The sequence below is a fragment of the Nothobranchius furzeri genome, chromosome 18 (assembly GCF_043380555.1).
Source record: "Nothobranchius furzeri strain GRZ-AD chromosome 18, NfurGRZ-RIMD1, whole genome shotgun sequence".
Taxonomy (NCBI): domain Eukaryota; kingdom Metazoa; phylum Chordata; class Actinopteri; order Cyprinodontiformes; family Nothobranchiidae; genus Nothobranchius; species Nothobranchius furzeri.
In genome coordinates, this window is record NC_091758.1 from 40,971,652 (window position 1) to 40,992,736 (window position 21,085).

The 21,085-nt window shown below is 45.1% G+C and overlaps 1 protein-coding gene across 6 annotated transcripts in view; it reads left to right on the top strand.

The window, feature by feature from the left end:
- The window catches only part of LOC107396123 (CAP-Gly domain-containing linker protein 4), a 33,697-nt gene extending 17,435 nt beyond the window's left edge, over nt 1–16,262 (top strand). For 5 of the 6 annotated variants that reach the window (XM_015975674.3, XM_054730181.2, XM_015975676.3 and 2 more), the window contains 9 exons: nt 1,770–2,015; nt 5,930–6,065; nt 6,141–6,266; nt 10,579–10,764; nt 10,838–10,972; nt 12,187–12,310; nt 14,037–14,101; nt 14,185–14,263; nt 14,420–16,262. In XM_015975674.3, the coding sequence (XP_015831160.3) occupies nt 1,770–2,015; nt 5,930–6,065; nt 6,141–6,266; nt 10,579–10,764; nt 10,838–10,972; nt 12,187–12,310; nt 14,037–14,101; nt 14,185–14,263; nt 14,420–14,786 (1,464 nt within the window). In that variant the 3' untranslated portion in view covers nt 14,787–16,262. The remainder of the gene's footprint in view (nt 1–1,769; nt 2,016–5,929; nt 6,066–6,140; nt 6,267–10,578; nt 10,765–10,837; nt 10,973–12,186; nt 12,311–14,036; nt 14,102–14,184; nt 14,264–14,419) is intronic. The other variant, XM_070547099.1, reaches the window with a different exon arrangement.
- Nucleotides 16,263–21,085: the final 4,823 nt, after the last annotated feature.

Genomic DNA, 21,085 nt, shown 5'->3' on the forward strand with positions numbered 1-21,085 from the left:
GGGACATTATGGAAGTGTGACAGCCAAAACATGTATAGAAATAATAAATGTCTTCTTCATACATTCTCCTGCAATGCCCTGGTCCTGTAGAATGAGCCCTGGCATTTTTACTGTGATTGCCTGTTTTTCTGTAAAATCACAGAAAAAGAGAGATGCTCGGGTCGAGCAGGCTGCTTCATGCGCGTTCACGCTCAGGCATCGCCCGTAGCATTTGCTATCCGTAGCTTTAGCAGCAGAGAGAGAGGCAGTGCCACTTTGTCGCTGTTCCTAACGCCTAGTGACAAAGCTAGCTACATTTCTGAGGACCCTTAGCTACTTTCTGTAGAACTTTCTTCTAGATATTTCCTGCAAATTAGCAACAAAATAGCCATTTTCACTCCGAACTGTTCTTTGGTTTCACGTTGTTTCAGCTGTCATCAACGATATAAATGTTACAGATACTGTAAATGTTACTAGAGTGTAGCTCACCTTGTAAGACGTCAGACTCCCATGCAGAAGACCTGGGTTTGATTCTGGATGTGAACATAGTTTATTTAGAGTTTCTTTTTTACATTAATGGTATATTTTTTACAGTAAGATGCCCAAATTTTTATTTGAGACTCGCTGAACGGCATTGAATTCACAGATAAAAAAGATGTGGGTTCAAGTTTCATTTTGGAACAATTTTTCAAGCAAGGGAAGGGAATGATCTGAGCATGCAGGAGGACTGACCCATCATAAACCTTTGTCGGCTGTGCTGAAGAGAAAGGTACAGAACCAAATTATTTAATTAATTAGCTGCTCGTTCTCCTGTCCTCTGTCCTCCGGGACACGCACGCACGCACGCACACACACACACGACTGTCGACTGTCTCAGCTGTTATTTTCGTTAAGGAGTGTGCACGTACAGCGTGCACGAGCCTACTATTGAAGCTGCCGTTACACTTTTGGCCTGAGGGGGCAATCGCGAGCATAAAAATTCAAAACTCCATAAAGTCCCTTTAAGCGGAGAGTTTAGGCTAGACTTTTCACTCCTAAAAGCAGCTTTTCTTTTGCGTTGGTTCAGGACCAGCAGCTGCCCGATGTTGACCTCGTTAATGTTTACTTAGCTTTTCAGGTTGGACTCCTGCTGACTTTTAACTTTATTTTTAGCCGTTTTAAAACATCTGGTTGACTGAGAGACTTGGGTGGATTCCCTGAGTTTTCTGTGGGGGAGAAAGCTCTGGCACTCCTGTTTCAGGAAGTAGAAGTTTGTCAGAGGAGAGTGGAAAACGGTGGGTCTTGCTCATTAATATACATATGAAAACGTCTTGCCGCTGATTGGCTAACAGCAAAGCGACTCTTTCGCTGCCTCTGATGTCAAGCAGCTTCCACTCCCTCCTTCCTGTGGGTGGTCCCAAGTAGAGGTGGGTGGAGCCATTAATACTAAATTTCCTTTAGCATGCAAGTGAGACTTGGACTGACCAATGATTACGCGGTTTCCATGGGAACGAGACCTTTAACCATCATTATGTCTTAATGTGTTTGCTGTGTAATCTGATTTTATGTGGAATTGGACCTCCAACTCCTCCCAACGCTGCCTTGACCTTTAGAAACCAACCTGATTATTTTGGGGTAAAGTTTTGTTTTCCTTTAGGCGACTCCCGGGAGAACTTTGAGAGCTTTTTTAAATTTGTCGAGACGCTTGGAAACTCCCTCATGATGCTAATCTCCCCTCCGGAATGAAACTATTTTAGTTAAATCACAATCATCGTTCGCTCATGCCTGTTCCACCCTCCTGCTCCTGACAGAATGAAAAAGGACAAACTCCCGCAGACGTGGTTCCCGACCCCTTGGACATGCCGTTGGATATGGCGGATGCGGCCGCCGTGGCCAAAGAGCTGCGGGTTTTACTGAGGCGGGCTTTAGGACCTGGCTCGTCGCCACCCCTCACGCTGCAAGGCCAGCCCCTTCCGGCGCTGTCGGAGAAGGCCAGGACTCAGCTATCCTCCATGGGGGTCCGACTGGGGGATCGTGTGATGATAGCCGGGCAGAAGGTGAGTGATATGTTGATGCTCGCTTAAGAGAAGTAATCTCCACTTCTCCTCCAGAGACAGCAGCTTTGCTCTTGTCTAAAGCCGAGGCACGTGGTTTCTCCCACCGCATTTTAAAACTTTCCTTTTGTCTCCCCTCACTAACAAAACTAATTAGGACTTAATGATCAACAAAACTCAGGAGAATCTGTTTTCTCAGAACTTCTCCATACATGTTCAGATTTCACGTCTATTTTAAGCTACTGCAAACAAGCTGCTCATCTTCGTCGCCGTGAGTCATCTTCTCCTGTCCCACCTGTCTTTGATCTGTGGTACGAGCCACAGCCGGCGGTGTCACCGGAGCCGTTGTTCACACTTATCTCCTCTGCTCATTACACATGTTTAGTGACACACTCATGCTATCATCACACTCCAGCAGTCCAAAAGCATTAAAGATGCGTCACAGTGTAATTACAGCTTATTTTTTACAATAACTAGCTGTTTACTGTCTCAGCTGCCAGGTACCGTCACATCTGTAGCACCAAACAAACGCTTAGCCTTCATATAGGTTAAAACATTTTATTTTAGTCCGTTTCTTTTGGGGTTTTGTGACCAAACTTGCTTCAGTGTGATGGTTTAAAGCACGTTTAATCCTTTTGACAAGGACTGTTCAGAGAAGGAGGTTTTTCTTTACCCTGTGGGGAGAAAAATGGATGTTTTTTACCTTATAAAGCGTTTGGTGTTTGTTTTGTGAGCAGCTCCTGCATCAGTAAACACACGCAATGAAATACTTAAAATTCCACCTTAGAGAACAGAATAACTGTTTTGTAACATTTTTTTATTTTTAAGCATTAAGGCAAGGCTCCAGGGGTGGATATATCCGCCCGGAGTCCCTTAAGGCTCTGGATGTTGTGGGGCTGTGTTGGCTGACGTGGCTCTGCTGTATCGCGTGGACATCAAGGGCAGTCCCACTGGACTGGCAGACCGGGGTGGTGGTCCCCTTATTTAAAAAGGGGGACTGCAGGGTGTGTTCCACCTACAGGGGGATCACACTCCTGAGCCTTCCTGGTAAGGTCTATTCAGGGGTTCTGGAGAGGAGGGTCCGTCGAATTGTTGAACCTCAGATTCAGGAGGAGCAATGTGGTTTTCGTCCTGGCCGTGGAACACTGGACCAGCTCTATACCCTTAGGGGGATCCTGGAGGGTGCGTCGGAATTTGCCCAACCAGTCTACTTGTGTTTTGTGGATTTGGAGAAGGCGTTTGACCTCGTCCCTGGGGGGCCCTGTGGGGGGTACTCCGGGAGTACGGGGTACCAGGCCCTGTGATAGGGCTGTTAGGTCCCTGTATGAGCGGTGTCAGAGCTTGGTCCGCATTGCTGGCAGTAAGTCGGGCTCATTCCCAGTGAGAGTTGGACTCCGCCAAGGCTGACCTTTGTCACCGGTTCTGTTCATAACCTTTATGGACAGGATTTCTAGGTGCAGCCAAGGTGTGGAGGTCATCTGTTTTGGTGGCCTAAGGATCAGGTCTCTGCTTTTTGCAGATGATGTGGTCCTGTTGGCTTCATCAGAACGTGATCTTCAGCTTTCGCTCGAGCGATTCGCAGCCGAGTGTGAAGCAGCTGGGATGAGAATCAGCTCCTCTAAATCTGAGACCATGGTCTTGATTCGGAAAAGGGTTGTATACCTTCTCCGGGTCAGGGATGAGGTCCTGCCCCAAGTGGAGGAGTTTAAGTACCTCGGTGTCTTGTTCACGAGTGAGGGAAAACTGGAGCGTGAGATCGATAGGTGGATTGGTGCTGCGTCTGCAGTGATGCGGGCGTTGTACCGGTCTGTCGTGGTGAAGAGAGAGTTGAGTCAGAAGGCGAAGCTCTCTATTTACATTCCTACCCTCACCTATGGTCATGAGCTTTGGGTAGTGACCGAAAGAATGAGATTGCGGATACAAGCGACCAAAATGAGTTTTCTCTGAAGAGTGGCTGGGCTCTGCCTTAGAGATAGGGTGAGAAGCTCGGTCATCCAGGAGGGGCTTGGAGTAGACCCGCTGCTTCTCCACATCAAGAGGAGTCAGTTGAGGTGGCTCAGGCATCTGGTCAGGATGCCTCCCTGGTGAGGTTTTCCGGGCACGTCCAACCTGGAGGAGGCCTAAAGGTAGACCCAGGACACGGTGGAGGGACTATGTCTGTCACCTGGCCAGGGAACGCCTTGGGATTCCCCCGGAGGAGCTGGTCCACGTGGCTGGGGAGAGGGAAGTCTGGGCTTCTCGACTTAGGCTATTGCCCCCGCGACCCGACTCCGGATAAGTGGATGAAAATGGATGGATGGAAATCAAGGTTAATAAGTGACCAAATACATTTATTTTCTGTCCAAAAACTGTGTTTACAAGAATAAATAAGAAAAATGATAATAAACATTGTTTAACCTAACCCTAACCCGTTAGCTTTAATTGGCTACAAGTTAGACTCAAACTCAAAAAAATTTGTTTATGCAGCATTATTTTATAAAATCTTCACTTCCTGCTGGACCCAGCATCCAGAGGTCAGCGTTAAAGTTAGAATATGGAATATATTCATCCCAGCTCTAAAGCCGATCTTCATCCGTGTACGTCACATGTCACGTGATCAGCACGCAGAAAATCCATGTGTTAGGAGATCGTTTTGGGCCGCTTCTGTAAAAGATGTGAGGCGCGAACCGGAAAAGCTTCTGCCGATCACAATTCAACAACAAATTACGCTCAAAACATGCAGATTCTTCCTGATGTTAGAGGTGAGTCTACTCTTTGTTTTGGTAGTTTTGGCATTGACATCGTCCTAGTGTGCAACGTTGTGTAACTCTTTAAAAAACATTTAAAACGCTGGCAGTGAATGAGTTAAAACTATTAAAAAGATAAATAATCAGATTTTTATTCTGTTCCATATTCGACCTTTAAGGTCACATTTTGCTGCAGCTGCTCATAAAGATAACCAGAGAAGTTCATGTACATTGGCACGTGTGGTTTTATAAAGAGCATGAACTGCAACCCACTAGCCGTTAGCTCATCAATCGCTCCGTCCCGCAGCGCTCCTCCGTGAGAGCGGGGGTGGGGGTTGCACACGTTCCGCTGATGTTTCTCACCAGTATCAGTTTTATGGATTTGGTTAAGGCGTTTGACCGTGTCCCTCGGGGGACGGCTCTGGTTTCGTTGCGCCGTTCGTGTCAGCGGACACGGTAGGGTCGGGGAGGGGGGCGGGGCATGACGCTTAGCCTGGCGGGTGGCCAAGCAAAGCCTGGTTGGCCGCCAGGCTTATAAAGCGCTGGGGGAAACCCTGAATGAATGAATGAAGCAACAAATGTTGTTGGTATGAAAATAGATTTTCTCTGCTCGTGTTGTTTGTAGAAAGAGACGCTGCTATTTTCTACTTCTTTATTTGTGATTTAAAAATAAGTAAAATTAAGTAACTTTTAACTTTTAGTTACTCAACATGCCCTCTTTTACAACCCAAAACACAAAAGCCTGACCCGTGTAACAACTTTTTTATTTGATAAAATCGATCTGAAGATTTTAGAATAACACAAGAACTTAAAAACGACGGGATAACTTTGTATGAATCTGGGTTTATTTCCTGTTTTTAAAGGATTTTCACTTTTCTTTCTGTGAAAGAAATAAAAGAACACCCCCACTAACTGCTGCTGTTTTCACGTAATTGTAGCAATTGAAATCCTCCGATCGTCGCCCAGCCAGACGTCTTCTCTGAAAGTTCTCCGCCTGGTCAGACCTGCTAATTAAGTCTCGTTATCTCCGCTCCTCTTCCTCCGTCTCCTGCTTCCAGCTCCATTTTCCTTTTTGTCTTCTCCTAACGGACGAAGCCAGATGATTTGTTTCTGATTGTTCTTCTCTCTGATACCTGCTCGCCATCTCGCCATGTTCTGTTTACTAATCTTCACTTCCTGTGACGTTTGCAGATCGGAACGCTGAGATTCTGCGGCAGCACGGAGTTTTCCGGAGGCCTCTGGGCCGGAGTGGAGCTGGACAAACCGGAGGGGAAGAACGACGGCTCAGTGGCGGGCGTTCAGTACTTCACCTGTCCACTCAAACATGGTGGGTCCCATCATGCCGTGGTGCTTAAACACCGCGGCATAGAAGCAGAGTTTTAATTTTTAACTGTTTTTATAGGAATTTTTGCTCCCGTGTCCAAGATAAGTAAACCTTTGGAAAAACACAAACCGAGAAGCACGAAGACTCCTCTTCGGCCTACTCGCCGCGCTGATCTGTCCCGCGTGACCTCCAGGATCAACACCGGTAAGGAAGCAGCCTCACTGGTCCATCAGGAAACGGTTCATATTTGTTCAAGGTTGTAAAAAGTGGAAGGCCATCTTGGGAAGAGAACGGTTTGTTGTTGGGACCTCTGGCTGGCTCTGCTCGGTTCATCAAACATCACAAAGGTGGAAAATCGGCCTCCCCGAGGAGCTCCGCCTCCACGTTCCTCATAAAAAGCACCGTGTCTCAACCCCAACCAGCAGACCCCGAGGAGTAAAGGATCTGTGAATATTTGAGGGGAGAAGAAAAGGGGGCAGGTGCTTTAAGTCACAGGAAATCTCGTGTAATTCCCCAGAGACGATGTTGGACCACAGTGTGAGGGGAAAAGGAACCAAACATTTCAGAATAAGAGCTGAAAAAAGCTGCTTAGCAGTGAAATCGTCTCCCTGAGGGGTTCGTGGTGTAAACAGGGTCTCATTAGAGACTGAGGCCTGTGAAGAGTTTAGACTCTTGTTACAAGAAAGGAGACGCTACTGATGGTTTTGGCTTCAAATGCGTTTCTGAAACATCTGGGTCAGAAAAGTTTCATTTTTTATTCATGAATCCAAACATCATTTCTCACGTCTGCAAACAAATTCATTTTTATAAATGTATTCACACACGTTTGCACCTCGTCAGCCAAACTCCTGGATGGAACTCTTATCCAGGTGTTTTACCTGCAACTTCAGTCCAATTCAAGATGGCCGCCACAGCTAACTGACCTCAACCAAGACAAAAAACAACCAGAACGGCTTCAAATGTGTAGATGTTGAGCTCTAACTTCAGGTGACGATAGCGGAGAGTCACTCAAAACACAAACAGCTGACCTGAGATCTGTTTGTAAGTTTATTTTTTGACCAACGTTACCAATTTGCCAAAATAAATGTTATAGTTTAAAATACATAAATAATAAAAATACTCAATGAATGACTCAGTTTTGTTGCACGAGAACTTTTCTACCAAACCCTTAATAAGCCATCTTTGAATGAACTGCAAGGAAATGCCACTTTCACAATAAGAGCATCTGAGCAAACATATTTTTATGGTGAATAATGTAAACTTAACTTAAATCACCGGTGAAACTGAAGGAGAAAGACACACATCTGTGCAAAAAAAGGTGATTTCTGCAATTAAACTAGTGATTTTATTGTTTAATCAAATTAAAGGAGTTTCGTTACAGTAGATGAAGTTAACGGGATGGCTTGTTTCTGGGAACTACCTTCATGAGACGGCGAGAGAAAATCTCAAAATCCTGTTTTCTGAAGAAGAAAATATCTTTTCTACAGCGCCTCTCAAGATAAAAATCACGAGGCGCTTCACAAAAACAAAAATATAAAACATTTAGAAAATAGTTAAAAATATATTTAAAATTAGCAAAAAATACACTGTTGTGATAAAAAATGTCAAGGAGAGAGAGAGTGAACAGGAAAGAGGGAAATCAGTGGATCCTGAGGAAGGTAGAATAGATGGTGAGAGCAGAACAAGGAGAGGGTGATGAAGGTCACACAAAAGCTTGGAACAGGTGAGTTTTCAGCTGCTTTTTAAAGGAGACCACTGAGTCCACTGATCTCAGGCTCAGGGGGAGAGAGCTCCAGAGTCTGGGGGCCACAGCAGCAGATGATCTGTCACCCTTGACCTTTAACCTGGTGCAGCACAACCAGTAGGCTTTGATCACTGGACCTCAGGGACCTGCTGGGGGTGTAGGGACTAAGAAGATCACCAATGTAAGATGGTGCTTGTCCATGTAAGGCCCTATAGACCAGAACCAGGATCTTGAAATGAACCCTGAAGTTGACTGGCAGCCAGTGAAGCTGGAGGAGAAGCGGGGTGATGTGGGTGTGTTTGGAGGACTTGGTCAGAAGCCGAGCACAGGCGTTCTGAACCACCGCTTTTTTATAAAATAAAGGTGGGATGTGAAGCCAAGTGTGATTTTCACTCGGATACGTTGGGAGAAGAACGTCCATCACAATCATTTACAGGAATTGGATCTTTAAAGGGACTTTACGGAGTTTTGAATTTTTATGCTCGCGATTGCCCCCTCAGGCCAAAAGCGTAACGGCAGCTTAAATAGTAGGCTCGTGCACGAGGCGCGCATGCTGTACGTGCACACTCCTTAACGAAAATAACAGCTGAAACAGTCCCGTGTGTGTGTGTGTGTGTGTGTGTGTGTGGCCCAGAGGACAGGAGAACACACAGCTAATTAAATAATGTGGTTCTGTACCTTTCTCTTCAGCACAGCCGACAAAGGTTTATGATGGGTCAGTCCTCCTGCATGCTCAGATCATTCCCTTCCCTTGCTTGAAAAATTGTTCCAAAATGAAAGTTGAATCAACATCTTTTTTTATCTGTGAATTCAATGCCGTTCGGCGAGTCTCAAATAAAAATTTGGGCATCTTACTGTAAAAAAATTACCATTAATGTAAAAAAGAAACTCTAAATAAATTATGTTCACATCCAGAATCGAACCCAGGTCTTCTGCAATGAGAATCCGACGTCTTACTAGGTGAGCTAAAGCGCAACAGACATCCTTTGTATCTGTAACATTTATATCCTTGATGACAGCTGAAACAACGTTCAAAGAACGGAGGGCGATGCCTGAGCGTGAACGCGCATGAAGCAGCCTGCTCGACCCGAGCATCTCTCTTTTTCTGTGATTTTACAGAAAAACAGACAATCACAGTAAAAATGCCAGGGCTCATTCTACAGGACCAGGGCATTGCAGGAGAATGTATGAAGAAGACATTTATTATTTCTATACATGTTTTGGCTGTCAAACTTACATAATGCCCCTTTAACCTGTTCTTCTGTAATCCCTCCTCATCCCATCTGAACCAAGTTAGTCACGGTTAGGATTTATGGCATGTTAGTTTTCTCCTTGAGAGTGGATTCTGATTGGCTCCCGGAGGACAGAGCTGACGTAAAACTGCACGATGAGTCCTTCAGTCCGTCCTGAAGAGACTTATTCTTCATTTACATCAGAAAACTCGTCTGGTGGGATTCGTTTTTCTTGCTGCTTTCGGGGTTTACAGCTTTGTTGTGGTGTTGTAATTGTCGGAGTTCTGAAGGCCGATTGATCGAGGTGTGACTGGAATACCGGACCTCAGAGAGGCCCGTAGAATTCAGTGATTGATAGTCCAATTAGGGCCAGTTTAATAACTGGGACATAGACAGGCTGAGTGGCCTGGCAGCCATTAATCACAGCGCGCGTGCATGTGTGTGTTTACACACACACGCACACACACACACGCACGCACGCACGCACACACACACACACCTTTTAATGCTTCTGAGGGCACCTGTGAACAACTTGAACTAGACTAATTTATGACCACACACTTCTCAAGGCTTTTGTCAGCCCAAACTTTCAGAACCACCTGTGTTTTTCCACGTTCCCATTGGATCAGCGGTAGGGACAGCCTGCTCGTGTGTATCAGCGGGTTGGACGGGTCATCGTGGATCCGCTCGTCTCACTAACCAGGCGAGACAGAAGCTGGTCCCATCAGTGAGTTGGGCCCCGGAGGGCGAGCAGCATCCTAAACGTTCGTCTGACACCCGAAGCCCACACGGATGAAAACGAGAGTTCTCTACAAATTAAAGGTCATGTGACACCAAGTGTTTGCTGCTGTGAAAAATTCAAAACAAAGTAGACAAATTTCAGCTAAAATACAGAAAAATCTTTCAAAACTCACTGGTTTCAATCTTAATTTGCAACAAGGAACCTCATGTTTTAAATCTTTTCATAAATATTTCTGGGTTTTCTCTAAATGTTTACGTCTTTAGTTAAGGAATAAAAATATCAAATGAAATGATGAATCATCTCTTTCAACAAAATCCTGCAGCAGCCTGGCGAGCCGCACTATACCGATCGGTCACGAGCCACAGAAACGAGTCTCCGGTTGACTTTGAAACCGTGCTAAGACCAGTCAGAGCAAACTCATAACTGCAGCTTCTTTCCTGCTTAGGTCTATGTTCTAGATGCTGTTTAGACGTGATTTGTGAGCTTCTCCCCCTCAACGCCTCACTTTAGTTTGTAACTGAATCTCTTCCTGTTGAAGCACTTTGGTGCAGACCTGATCGATTAGCCTCAGAGCGTTGCTGCTAAAGGCCTGTGAAGGTCTGTGGAAGGTAAAGGCTTAATGAGGTCCTGCACCTGATGGCTTAAGAGGGAATTCGTCGTCTTTCTCCATCTTTTCTCCCATTCTGTTGGAGGGGAGGGCTTAATGTGTCGGACCTCTGGCTGATGCTAGTAGCTGTTGAGTTTTGTTCACTTTCAGGTGTCTCTGTAGGAATTCAGTCTGAGCCTCTACGTCCACAGGTGTCCTCTCCCGCTCCCTGTCCTCTTCGTCGTCTTCACTGGACTCTCAGCATGGCCGGGGCGCCCGACCCCGCCCTCTACCGAGGCAGCGTCTCTCCACCAGGCAGCGCAGGGAGAATATTTCTCCTAATCCCAGGACAACCCCGTCACCGGTGCTGCGCTCCTCGTCTCGCCCCACGGCTGCAGGTGCTGCTGAGTCCAGCTCTGATTCGTCACGTCGATGATCTAGATAAAGTCTCTGATTCCTCTCTCCTCGCAGGTTTCAGGAGTAGAACCCCGTCGGGGAGCAGCTCGGTGTTTGACGGTTCTGAGGTCCGGCTGGGGGAGAGAGTGCTGGTGGCGGGAGAGAGAACCGGAGTGGTTCAGTTCTGTGGGAACACCAACTTTGCTCCTGGTCAGTTCTACAGTTTATGATTCTGCAGATGAAATAAAATGTGAAGGTTTATTTGTTATCAGTGAATCACAGCTGGACAAAATACTCCTAGACTCACTCGGCTAAAACCGAAGAAAAAAAAAACTCCCTTAGGACTTTTATCATTTGACAGAAACAAATGGATGTTACTAAATAGTTAAACAGATGTTTTTTCTTTTTTCCCCCACATATACTAAATCTGACCTGTTTAAATCACAAATTATAATCTAGCAGAGGTGGTTCATTTTGTTTTATCACATCCAAATTAAAAGTATAGAGACTTGTAGCCTCTTGAAGGACTCTTGGAGCTCCTTGGGGAAGTCTTAGACCTCCTGAAAAAGTTTTGGAGCTCTGGGAGGAGTCTTGAAGCCCTCTAGGGGAGTCGTGTACCCCCTTGAAGAGTCTTGGAGCTCCTGGAGAACTCTTGGAGCCCCTTAGAGGAGTCTTGGAGCCCCATGAAGGACTCTTTGAGCTGGGGGAGTTTTAGACCTCCTGGAGGAGTCTTGGAGCCCCTTGAAGGACTCTTGGATTCCCTTTAAGGACTCTTGGAGATCCTGGAGAAGTCTTGGACCTCCTGGAAAAGCTTTGGAGCTCCAGGAGGAGTCCTGAAGCCCTCTAGGAGACTCTTGGACCCCCTTGAAGGAGTCTTTGAGCTCCTGGAGGACTTCTTGAGGCCCTGGAGGAGTCTTGGGGCCCCTTTAAGGACTCTTTGAGCTCCTGGAGGACTCTTGGAGCTCCTGGAGGAGTCTTGGAGCCTCTTGAAGGACTCTTCGACCTCCTGGAGGACTCTTGGAGCCCCTTGAAGGACTCTTGGAGCTCCTGGAGGAGTCTTGGAGCCCCTTAGAGGAGCCTTGGAGCCCCTTGAAGGACTCTTGTAGCTTCTGGGGGAGTTTTAGACCTCCTGGAGGACTCTTGAATCCCATTGAAGGACTCTTGGAGCCCCTTGAAGGACTCTTCAACCTCTTGGAGGAGTCTTGGAGCCCCTTGAAGGACTCTTTGACCTCCTGGATGACTCTTGGAGCCTCTCTAAGGACATTTAGAGATCCTGGAGGACTCTTGGACCTCTTGAAAAAGTTTTAGAGCTACGGGAGGACTCTTGAAGCCCTTTGAAGGACTCTTGGAGCTCCTGGAGTCGTCAGCCTCCTGGAGGAGCCTTGGAGCTACTGAGTCTGAAGCTGCTGAACTTGTTTGTGCAGGAGTCTGGTTGGGAGTTGAACTGGACAAGCCGAGTGGTAAAAACGACGGGTCTGTTGGAGGTGTGAGATACTTCAGCTGCCCTCCCAAACATGGCGTCTTTGCCCCCCCGTCGAGAGTTCAAAGGTGAGGGTTGACTCTTTTAGAAGAAACATTGAAGTGAATTCTTACGGCTGGGTTTCTGTGACGACTGACATGTCTGTCTGCTGATAACCGGAGTTATGAGACGGGACGCTTTGGGGCGTTCCCTCAGCACGTCTCCTCCGCTTAATGTGACACTTTGTAATGAGCCAGATGCTAAAACTTCTGCTTTCAATGAAAATAATGGAAGATCAATATGTACACAGCAGGCTGCCAATAAAATGTGTCAGGGAAGATGTTTGGATAAAATGATGCACGGATGAAGTTATTCTAATCCAGATTAGTGCGCAGGTTTGTTCTTGACATCCTCCTGGTCACAGATTTAGAGGATCATGTGGTCTGGGTTATCTTAGACTTATATAGTTTCAGTTGTTCAGATCCTCCTGAGCTTAGGTCTCTTGCGGGGTACCACAGGGATCAGTACTTGGAGCTCTGCTTGTTTCTTTATGCATACATCTTCTCGGCTGTATTTTTAACACCCTGGTCAGATGAGGTCAGTTTGTTTAGTGGCAGTAGGACCTCGTCTTTGCTTTTTGTGGATGATGTCATCTTAGCGCCGTCAAACTGTGACTTTCAACTTAAGAGAAGTTCACACCCAACCATGGAGTGGATGGGATGAGGATTAGCACGTCATATTTCCGTGCCACGATTCTCGACCGGAAAAGGGAGGATAGCCAACTCGGGGTCAGTGACGTGGAGGAGGTAAAGCACCTCAGGGTCTTGTTCACGGGGGAAGGAGGGAGTGAAATCAACAGGCGGATCAGGGAGACGCCGGTCTGATGTGGTGAAGAAAGGGAGCTAAGCCCGAAAGCAAAGATCTCAGTTTACTGGGAAATCTTAGTTCCTAATTTCACATCTGGTTGAGAGCTTTGGGCTTGACTGAACGATCCACATCATGAATACAAGCGGCTGATAAGTTTCCTCCGTCGGGTGGTCGAGGTCAGAGACGGGGTGCGGAGCTCGGAGATCCGAGAGACTTGAGTAGAGCCGCTGCTCCCTCACGACGAGAAGAGCCAGCTGAGGGTTTTCAGGAATTTCCTGCTGGCGGGAGGCCCCCTAAGTCACAAAAAGGACTTCTCTGTGATTGGTTGACTCTAAAAACAGGACAGAGGGGATGTCTTTTATCTGTAGGTTCTGGTTTCTTTATCTGCTGAACAGGATAAAACACGATTTCACTCTGAAGGATAAACCAGATCATCTGTTGTCTTTCTTTGTAGGAAATCTAATAAACACAAACGTCTCAGTAGAGAAGGACAAAACCACATAAGTTTTATTTGTAGTAATTCCTGCTTTGTTCTGATTTGTATTTGGACGTATTTTAACTTTAATAAACTCATGAAACTGCTTCGTTGTCCGATGGCGCGTCAACACAAAGGGTCCTGCAAGAGACTGCTGCCTTCATTTCTTCCCATAATTAGTCTTCCTTTCTTTTCCTGATCCCGTAGATGAAAGCAGCATTTTTAGAAAGCAGACTTTTTGTTTTTATTTGTCTTTTTATTTCCTAATTAACCTCTGGGAACAACCAGCGCTTTCCAGCTGTCTAATGAAGAATTTCACATTTTCATCCAGAAGCTCGTTTCTCCTCATTTCTTCAGGCAGCAGCCCGTCCTCCCACACACTCGCATTTGGTTTTTATCCTCTAAACAGGTTTTTTATTTCTATAGAAAAGCCTTTTCTGATTGACCGCTGACGGTTCCTTTCTCCCTCTCAGGATCCACGGTTCGGTGGATTGCCTCTCAGAGCTCACCACGTCACGCCTCAGCCGTCCGCCCAGCGGTGAGAATCGTTTTCATTAATCTGAAGCTAATTTTTTGCATCGCTCTCCTTTGAAGCCTCTGACTCTTGTGATTGGTGTGCAGAAACGATTCGCCGCAGCTTCAGCACGTCGTCGGCCATTGCTGCTCCAAAGGAGATGAGCAGGAGGAGCCCAGTCAGCAGGTGGGATGTTCTCCTCGGCTTCATCCTGATGGGTTTTAGTTTTGGAATCAGTCCAGACTCATCTTTAATCTCTTGACTTTTCCTACAAACTCATTATCTCTAAAAATCTTTCTTGCTGTTTTATTCTTTTCTCCACAAATCAAACGTAAAAACCAGAAGTCGCTCCAATCCGCACCGCCGCCGCTGGAGCACCCTGAGTGGCAGCAGCGGCGGATTTCCTGGGAACTCGTCCGGTTCCGGTCCGTCGCCCGGTTCTGATGGACAGGTGCACCTCCGTGTGGGCATGCAGGTGTTCCTGAGCAGCGCCAACGAGATGGCCATCATCCGTTATCTGGGAAAGGCGGACTTCGCTCCGGGCCTCTGGCTCGGCCTGGAGCTCCGGAGCCCGAAAGGGAAGAACGACGGCTCGGTGGGAGGCCGCCGCTACTTCAGCTGCCGACCCGGCTACGGCGTGCTGGTCCGACCCAGCCGCATCACCTACCGCGGCATCAACGGCTCGCGCCTGATGAACGAAAGAAGCTGAAGGAGTTTTTTATGATTCCTGACAGGAAAACCAAACGCTGACCGGAGACGGAAAAGCACTTTAGAAGATGAACTCTAAAAGATTCCGTTTGGACAGAATTCCTGACCATCTGCACTATTTCTAAACCCGATTGCACTGACAGAACCTGATTAGATCGCCGTGTGAAAAGAAAGTTAATTTAGAGCCTTTCAGTTCTGATTTTATCAGATAATTATGATTTACTTGTGTTTTTAGGGGGTTAGGGTCAGAAAAGAGATGATTGTTGATTTTTGATAGATTTCATCAAAACTGGATTTGAATCCAATCAGTTAATAAAAGACGAGTAAAGTTCTGCCAAACGTGATCAGCCTGATGCGCGAATCATCAGCTAGTGCTGAAGGTTATTAAAGACGTTTTAAATTGTGTTTCTGTGGAAAAGTTATACATTTTTATCATCACCCTTTGCTAGTAGCTTTGCCCTTTAGCTGGAATTCATTCACATTTCTGCCAAAACAATCATAACTCCGCAGCCTTTAGTAGTGACCACTGCAGGACTCAAGGAACTTCCTGTAATCCTTCACAATAAGGGTCCCAAACACACTCGTGTCCCTTAAAGCACCTGAAAGTTATTACATAGTTTATTAAATATATTTTCTAGTGAAATCAAGGTATTTTACAGGCAGAGATGTGCTAAGGTTCATGTTTTTAATGAGTATCAGCGCATCCAGAACCTCCTCTTTTCCTGCTCTTCAGCGGTGATCATACGCTGCTGTGGTTCAGGAAGCTTCCTGCTGGGGCTAAGATGGTGATTCTTTATAATTTTCTCATAGAAACATGTCACCTTTTGGCTGGGATCACAAATCAGATGGTTAAATTATTTAATAGGAGTCTGAAGGATTTTTCCATTAAAAAAAGGTGGTTTCTCCTTTAGTTTTGAATTCAAAGTTTTGAACATCAAGTCTGAATTTAGGAAAAACATCGATATCAAGTCTTCCTTTATAATCCTGCAGGGTTTGGCTGAATTTTTCCCTCAGAGTGTCTAATAATTAAAGCTGCTTGTGACAGGAAATACATGTGACGACTCCGGCGTTTTCAGTTTCCTTCTGATTGCAGCGTTTGAGCAGCAGAGAACAAGCCATTGATTGTGCATGTGGAAAACAAGGCCACTACTCAGTAAAACCCTCGTGCTCCATCCAATTAGAGCGTGCAGGCCACAACAGTAGCTGCAGCATCTCCAGTGGCCTTCTCTCATTGATCTGTTTTGGTCAGACCCACCCCCCCACGTGACGGCAGAGCTGAGCCCAAGGTTGTCTGAAACGTGTGCAACACATGATACAAAAACAAAGCATCCAAAGTGAAAACACTCATCAGAACTTCGTTTTTACTTTGAAAATAACACCTCCTTCATATAGAAGCATCTGTTTTGAGTCTGTTTGTGTGGCCTAAGGAGTCGCTCTAACATATTTATACTAAATAAAGCATTCTGCTCCACTTTAACCTCGTGTTTGTCTCCTTTCTGTGGTTCTGGATGTTTTAGGATCATTGATAAGAACCAGCGGGTCCGACCTCTGTCCGAGCTGAAAACCACTCGCCACCGGAGCGGCTCTGTCAGCTCATCGCCAGCCGGGCGTCACAAACTCGGCTCTGAATAGGAGTGGCATGCCTTATGACTCCATGATTGTAGAGCAAGTTGATGTTTGCTTTAAGTTGTTTTCTGTGCTTATTTGTTGCTTATGTTTGTAGTTTGAACAGGAGAGAAGGAATGAGGGAAAGGTTCCAGAGGTTCCACTTGTCCACAAGGTAAGACACCAGACGTACAGCTGGAGCAACGCACCTCAGATACAAGAAAAGTATAAATTTTCAACTGTTTAATCCTGGAAATAAGAAAATTTAATGTTTAAAAACAAATGTGTGCTAATCTTGCATCAATTAAACAATGATCAGTCTCTTTTATGCAACTGTGTAATAATACAATTATAAAAACTAAATCTGGAGCGTGCAGCACTTGCACCATCTGCCCAGAAGGCTGACGACGTGGTTTTGAGGAAGGTACTAATCCTGTTAAAGAAGTAGAGCTCTCAGGAACTGAATAAGGCTCTGAGATGTTTGTTAGGGGATCTATTCACCCTGCTCTAATTTTGATTGACTTCTGTTTTAAAGGAATCTGAATGGAAAGCTGTCACTTTACTGCGGTGGAGGGGTTGGAGTGTCCCAGCGATCCTGGGAGCTAAGCTGTCTGGTAGGATCACCCATGGCAAACAGGTCCTAGGTGAGGGATCAGACAAAGCAGCCCAAAGACCCCTCACCTGGATGTGGGTCACGGTGGCCCCTTCTGGAGCCTGACCTGGAGGTGGGGCACGTTGGCGAGCGCTTGGTAGCCGGGTTTTCACCCGTAGAGCCCGGCTGGGCACAGTCCAAAGAGGAGATGTGGGTCCTGACCAGTTTGTGCTTATGAACCAAACTACAGTTCAGACTACCCACCCTTTTGGAGACATTGGAGGAGGTGCTGGAGAGGTCTCCTTCCAATGACTTCCTCGTTCTGCTGCTGGCGGATTTGAACGCTGACATGGGCAGCGGCGGTGAGACCTGGAGGGCTGTGGTGGGGAGGAACAGCCCCCCCCCCGATCTGGACCTGAGTGGACTTCTGTGCTCCTTATGGAGGAGCTGGTCCGAGTGGCTGGGGAGAGGAGAGGGAAGTCTAGGCCTCCCTGCGTAGGCTGCTGCCCCGCGACCTGACCCCGGATAAGTGGAAGAGGGTGGATAGATGAAGTGTAAATGTTTTATTGAGAAGTTGGTGTTAAAGTAAAATAAAACAAGTTTCAGACTTAATGGAAACACTTGTGCTTAGATAGAAAAGTAAATAACAGATTTTCCTTTTGAAGTTTTTCTCTGAAATTCAAAGTAGTGATTAGAAATTCCTTTTTTTTTTCCTCCATCATCCATCGATCCTGATAGATGCTTGACCGTGAGAGTTTTTCTTTGTTCCACGCGCTCCTTCTTTTTCCTCCTGTGGTCTCAGTATTGATAAACCAGCAGGGCTCCTTCTGTTTTAGCAGCACTTTAACAACTTTATCGTCACTGTTGTAGGTTTGCTTAGAGCTCATAGAAGTTTTGGTTGATTTATACTCACCATCTGAACCTGACGTTTGCAAATATTCTAGACCAAATCAGATCAAATCAAAGATACTTTATTAATCCCAGAGGGAAATTAGAGTTTCAGTACACACAATTCAGAGATCAGACCTACATGGGCAAGACACATGACAAGAACTGGTGACTGTGGTCATTCGCAACCCTGAGTCGCGCTACCTTAATAGAGATAAGAGGGTTACATGAGGATTGATTCAGGTGGAGGGAAAAAAGGCACTCCAGAGTGACCTTTTGCTCTGCAAAAAAAAAAAAAAAACACCTCAAACATAAATGCAACAGACTTCAGACATCACAACATAAGTGTCCACTAGGTGGGGTGGTGGGTTGGGACTATCCCCATGTCACCTCAGTATGGATGGGGGAGGAGCATTGAGGGTTGGAGGGTTGCAGTGACCCTTGAACGTTTCAGCGGCCTTCCCGCAGTCCTGCCCAGGCTAGGATAGGAGACCGAGTTGAGTTGCCATAGCGACAGCACATTCCACATATCTTCTGAGGGGGGAGTTTTCGTTGTAGCCTTGCAGGCTCAAGGACGCCAGATTCTGATTAGAAATTGTTTTGGGGCCAGACAGAGATAATTTCCTCTCTGTCTTACAGTCTGTTGGTCCTCAACCTCTCAAAGTCTCAATAATGGACGTTAATCTATCCCAATCCGTGCTGATTCGTCCTCTCTCTCCTTGATGGCATCCATCTTTGTGCCAAAGAATGAATCTCTGCCAAAGTCCCAAGCTTACGATTCATCTCGACAATTGTGTGAGTCTGTGAATTCACAGCGTGGTGCAATCCATCTCTGAGCTCCGGGATCAGGCCAATATTCCTCGACAGCTCGTTAATTTTCCGGTAAGCCAGGTACCCTCCAATGCCGATCAGCAGGAAACCCGACACCAACACCACAAATATCCACACATCTTCAGAGTCCTCCACAGACAGCTGAGATAAACAAATCAAGTTCCACTGTTTCCAGGAGTCCATGATGTGTCCAACTGGGTCTGTCATGGAGGGGCCTCCGGGAGTCCCTTCTCCTGTTCTCATCGTTGAAAAATTTTTATTAATCACGTTGAGAGACCAACTGACGAGAGCCATTTAAATGTATTTCAGTTTCCCGTTTCCAGAAAAATGCAGAAGCAGCCATGCACCCAGCACCCAGAGACAGACAAAGGCCTTAAGGATAAGATATGGAGGAGAGGAGGAAAAAAGCGTCTGCACCCTCCAAGAGCCGGAAGAAGAAAGAACTAGTTTAACTGGTTTAAGTTTAGAGACGAGTTCGTTCACATCTGTTTTTTGTCATTTATATTAATATTGGTTGATAACTGTTTAAAGAGGCTTCATCACTTTTATTTTACATTTCCAGTATTGTTATATTATTATACGTGGTATAATTTTCATCTCTGCACGAGCAGCTCCTCCAGCATCAGGTTATTTGCTGCAGACATCTTCTCTCGTGTTTCTCGATCAAGACTTTTGTTTTCACTTTTGAAAGGTTTTTGTTCCAGCACCAGTTTATTATGATGTTATTTGTGTCTGTTTTGCATTTAGTGAAATTCTGCTGCTTTCTACTGTTTATCTGTTTAGTTGCAGTGAAGAAAAGGATTGAAATGATTTGGAGTGTGTTGACTTGTTTATTGTTTATTATTCAGGTGTTATTCGATACGTTTGTGCCACTCTAGACATGTTTCTATCTAAATATTAAAAAGCCTATTTATTTAGCGCCATCTTAGGGTTCTACAGCCCCCCCAAGGCGCTTCACAACACAATCGCTCATCCACACATTCACACACTGGTGATGATGAGCTACAATGTAGCCGCAGCTACCCTGGGGTGCACTGACAGGGGCGTGGCCTGCTGAACAAAGGCGCCTCCGGTTCTTCCATCCACCACCAGCAGGCAAGGTGGGTTATACGTCTTGCCCAAGGACACAACAGCAGCATTCTCTGCTAAGAGTCGGCATCAAACCTGCAACCTTCCGATTACTGGACGACCCGCTCTACCTCCTGCTGTCTATAGCTTCCTCTTACACATCCATATTGGTGTAAATATGTATATTCTGTGTATCTGTATGTATATGTTTGTGTATATGTACAGGTGTGCATATTTTTACGCGTGTCTGTGCTTTATGTATGTTTATATTTATGTATGTATTTGTATTTATGTGTCTTTAGGTGTGCACAAGTGTGTTTGTATTCATACATCTGTGTGTTTTTGGATGTTTATGCATGTTGTATATGTGTAGGTATGTTTGTATGCATGTATGGGTTTCTATGTATGTATTTGTACTCGTCTGCATTTGTCTAGGTACACAGTACGTGTGTGTGTGGTCTTGCTTTTGTGCTTTTATTTTTTCAGTCCTCTTTTTTGTTTTTGTTTTTCTAGTTTAAATAACTTCATTCAAACAGATGTGTGGGTTAAATGGAGTCGTCAGCAGAGCGAGGAGCTCAGAGCCACCATCACCACAGTGAGCTGATGGGAAACAAACCATCTCAGAGTGAAGTGGGATGAGTCTACCTTTAACATGATGGAGAGGAGAACATCTGGGGCCTGAACAAGATCATCTTTGTACTTATTAGGACACGAACATGTATGATATTTTAAATGCGTTTTAGGAAATGCCCTACAGTATATTTTAATAAGTTTTTAGGACTCATACTATAGTTTGAAATTATTTTTACATTTTCAGGACACAAACTGGTAATATTTATAGATTTATGACACATACCTTAGTATGATATATTTATACATTTTTAAAGACACATACTGTAGTATGATATTATTTATAAATTTTTAGGACACATAACTATAGTATGATATCATTTATACATTTTAAGACACATTCCTTAGTATGATATTTTTTATACATTTTTAAAACATACTGTAGTATGATATTATTTATACATTTTAAGACACTTACCTTAATATGATAGTTTTTTATACATTTTTAGGACTCATACTATGGTAATATTTATAGATTTATGACATACAATAGTATGATATTTTTTATAAATTTTTTAAGACACGTACTGTAGTATGATATTATTTATACATTTTTAGGACACATAACTATAGTATTATATATACATTTTAAGACACATACCTTAGTATGATATTTATACATTTTTAGGACACATAACTATAGTATGATATTGTTTATACATTTTTTTATACATTTTTAGGACAGC